The 3,919-nt window shown below is 36.9% G+C and overlaps 1 protein-coding gene and 1 pseudogene across 1 annotated transcript; one reads left to right on the forward strand and one right to left on the reverse strand.

Annotated features, from left to right (window-relative positions):
* Positions 1-1,592, reverse strand: LOC132169555 (receptor-like protein EIX2). The gene is made up of 2 exons (XM_059580576.1): positions 1,136-1,592; positions 1-419 (listed from the first exon to the last, which is right to left on the reverse strand). Exons 1-2 carry the CDS (start codon positions 1,590-1,592, stop codon positions 1-3), a joined length of 876 nt encoding a protein of 291 aa, XP_059436559.1.
* Positions 1,593-1,621: 29 nt separating this feature from the next.
* LOC132169556 (tetrahydroberberine oxidase-like) lies at positions 1,622-2,863 on the forward strand (annotated as a pseudogene).
* The last annotated feature ends 1,056 nt before the right edge of the window (positions 2,864-3,919 follow it).

Raw genomic sequence — 3,919 nt, forward strand, 5'->3', positions numbered from 1 at the left:
CTAGAACGAGAATGACTCAACTCCCGTTCCCTTTTGGTTACCACCATTTGGTGTTACTTTAGAATTAGTTTCATCCTTGGAACACTTGGACGAAAGAGGAGGTCCGCAGAGTAAAGAGTTACCTCCGTAAATAGATGAGTCATCAAGAGTTTGAAGTTGATTCCCAGTTGGAATTTTCCCAGACAAGTTGTTGAACAACAAATTCAAGTAACTTAAGAAGGTCAAATTAGACAAGCTCTCAGGGATAGGACCATAAAGCTCATTCATTGAGAGATCAAGTGATTGTAACTTGTGTAAATTTCCAATTTTTTTAGGAATTCTTCCAGTGAGATGATTCATTGATAAATTCATGATGACCAATTCTGTGATACCTGTTATATTATCAGGTATTTCTCCTGATAAATTGTTACTCGAAAGGTCTATATAATATACAAGATCAAAAAAAGTATAACCATATCCATATTCTATTCCTTTGGTAACCAAAAAGATTTGGTAATTATAGTCTAAAAAAAGAAGTCCATTCTCATTACTACGCAAGCTTCCTGAACATTGAGGGATTACTCCTGAAAAATCATTGTGTGCAAGGTCTAGGATTTGGAGATTTGAAAGAAGACATAATTGTTGAGGTATGTCCCCCTGAAACAAGTTGGGCCTTAGTCTCAACCTCAATAAAGATGGTAGACTTTCTCCTAACCATGTTGGAGGTTTTCCAGAGAATTTGTTCCTTCCAAGATCAAGGCTTTGCAAGTTTTTATAGTTTCTAGAGAAAGAAGGAAACTCTCCATCAAGATGATTTTGGCTCAATGATAATACCTCCAGTGATCTCAAATATCGCATTGAACTTGGAACATTGCCAGATATATTGTTGTCTGCTAAGTCCAATATCTTTAACTACTATAAATCCTTCGAAAGAGGTGGGAGTTTCCCAGACAGGAAATTATTTCTCAAAATAAGAAAGCCTCATTCATTTAGCATTCCAATAGAATGGGGAATTCTGCCAATAATTGAATTTGAAGAGAAGTCCAACCATTGCAAGTTGGGCAATAACTCACCTAGATTTTTTGGAATAGGTCCAGAAAACATATTATTACCAAGGAATATATCGCTTAGATTATATGAAAAAGTGGAAGTGGACCCTCTAACTTGTTGGACCTCAAATCAACACGAGCAACCAAAGGTTGAAATTTAAAGTACGGTACCTGCCCGCGTAGTTTGTTATGAGATAGATTCCAATCGGTGACATTTGGGTAAGACTTCCAAAGGCCATGTGGAATGGAGTCAGAAATGCCAGCATTCTCGAGCACAAGAACATTGAGTTCATTTTGGGTTTTAAGCCAAGTTGGAAAGGTTGGGCCGATCCGCACGTTTGTTAATTGAAGGTCTATCATTTTAAAAGGAGGAACCCAGTCCTGTTTGACTTTTAAAACCAACGTTGAATTTGCAGAAACTTCCGTAGACAACCAAAGAGATTTTAATTGGGTGAGGTTTTGAAAATGAGCTTCAGTTAGGACACCTTCCCAAGAATTCCAATCAAGGTCCAGGGAAAAAAGCATTGTCAGCTTCCCGATGCTTTCTGGAATGGTTCTGTTCATTTGATTACCAAAGAGGACAAGTTCTTGCAATGACGATTAGTTCCTACTATCTTCAGAGCTACTGTTGGAACATTGAAGTTTATTATAGGATCGCAGAGAAAAGTAGAACTCTTGGCTTTCCGGCAGGAAGTTCCTCAACTGTGGGAGTTGGTGGACACTTCAGCGATGGAGGGTACGGCACGTTGTTGCGCAAATATGGCCTTGCTGCTGACAATATTATCGACGCCCAATTGAATGATGTTAAGGGTAGAATCCTTGACAGAGGATCCATGGGAGAGGATCTGTTTTGGGCGATTCGAGGAGGAGGAGGGGTGAACTTTTGAATCGTTCTTTCATGGAAAATCAAGTTAGTTCGCGTTCCGTCAACTGTGACTGTTTTCACGGTTAATCGGAACTTGGAACAAAATGCAACGAAGCTTGTCCACCGGTGGCAATATGTTACAGCCAAGCTTCACGAAGACTTGTTAGTTCGCGTCAGCTTAACAAGTGTCAATTCCAGCCAAGAAGGGAAGAGGACCATCCAAGCTTCATTCGAGTCCTTGTATCTTGGAGGGATTGATAAGCTCCTTCCAATGATGAAACAGAGCTTTCCTGAGCTGGGTTTGGTGAGAGAAGATTGCATTGAAATGAGTTGGATTGAATCTATCCTCTACTTTGCTGATTTCAGAAGTGGCGAATCCTTGGATGTTTTGCTCAACAGGACTCCACCCACAAGATACCATTTTAAAGCAAAATCTGACTATGTCCAGGAACCAATTCCAGAACTTGGGTTGGAAGGCATCTGGCAAAGGTTTTACGAGAAAGAGGGAGAAACAGGTTTAATGGTTCTGACTCCGTATGGGGGCAGAATGAGTGAAATTTCAGAATCTGCAACTCCTTTCCCACATAGAGCTGGTAATATCAACAAAATCTTTTACGCAGTGTTCTGGTAAGAAGAAGAAACTGCGGCATCCGAAAGGTATATAAGTTGGATAAGAAGGCTTTACAGCTACATGGCTCCCTACGTTCCGAAATCTCCAAGAGCTGCATATGTTAATTACAGGGACCTTGACATTGGAACAAATGGTAAAGGCAACACAAGCTATAGACGGGCGAGCATATGGGGAAATAAATATTTCAAGAACAACTTTAACAGGTTGGTACATGTGAAGACTAAAGTTGATCCTGCTAATTGCTTTCAAAATGAACAAAGCTTCCCTCCCTTTTCATCAGGGTGGAAGAAGAGAGGTGATTGGAGGTACTTAGATAGAAAAAATTATACTAAGGAATAAAACCCTTTCTCTTTTTTCCTTTTTCTACTCCTACTTTAAGAATAGATAAATGGATTTGGTTTCATAGGCGTGAATCTTCTGTAGTATTTATTAAACTGAAACTTAGTTGTGTAATTTTTCTTTGTTCTTTTTTTCACTTTGTCTAAGCTTATAACCAATATGAATGCATCTAAACTATCAATGACTACAATATTGTTGTCACTAATATGGTATCTAAAATAAGTATACAGCACATGTCATCAATATATTGACGACAACATAGTGGTCACTGGTAATAGTTTTCGTAAAGTAATATATATATTACTATTTTTTACGGAACAACAAATACAAGATCTTTAATACAAATTAATAAGTCATTGAAACTAAATTTTAAGTTCAAAAATTGTTTTGTAATGTTCTGAACAATCATTTTAAAACCTTGCAAATTACTTGTAATGTCCCAGAAAATTAATTAACTAAATTAACTTATTGGTTCGCCTCGCAGCCTTATTTCTTATGGAATAAGGCTCGAGAATCTCACTCTCTGAAAAAAGTCTACAACGAAATACTTAGAGCACTATTACCAACAGTTTTTAGAGCATAATGCTCATATAACATATTTGTAACATCTCCAAATGAAAGTAATTAATTTTGATTAACTTAGATTGTTATTGAAAATTTTCTAAGACCAATTAACTGATAATTGACTGGTGCAACTGCTTTAAAATAATTTAACTTATTAGAATATGAACATGTAGAAAGCAAAAATAAATGACCTGAGGCAACAAAAATAAATCATTTATGTAACGCCCTCAAAATTGGCCTTGATCATTTTAGTAGGGTTACTAACAATCACTCAAGTTCAGTTCACTGCTAACTGTTTGAAGGTATCCTCCATCAAGCATACTTAGAGTAATTGTAACAGAAAGTGAAAATGACAGATCTGAGTTATCTAAATTAAGTCACTAGGCATGCATATACTATCACTAATCACAAATTGGGAGCTACTAATTGAATTATCAATATTCTAACCAAACCTAATATAAATACAATAGTCTTCAGGCTTCTTTTCTTTAA

The sequence above is a fragment of the Corylus avellana genome, chromosome ca2 (assembly GCF_901000735.1).
Source record: "Corylus avellana chromosome ca2, CavTom2PMs-1.0".
Classification (NCBI taxonomy): Eukaryota; Viridiplantae; Streptophyta; class Magnoliopsida; order Fagales; family Betulaceae; genus Corylus; species Corylus avellana.

Coding starts and splice junctions, on each gene's coding strand:
- LOC132169555 (XM_059580576.1), bottom strand. CDS start 1,592: ATGAACAGAACCATTCCAGAAAGCATCGGGAAGCTGACAATGCTTTTT. Junction 420..1,135: donor GAGGTCCAACAAGTTAGAGG/GTCCACTTCCAC, acceptor TATATTATATAG/ACCTTTCGAGTAACAATTTA.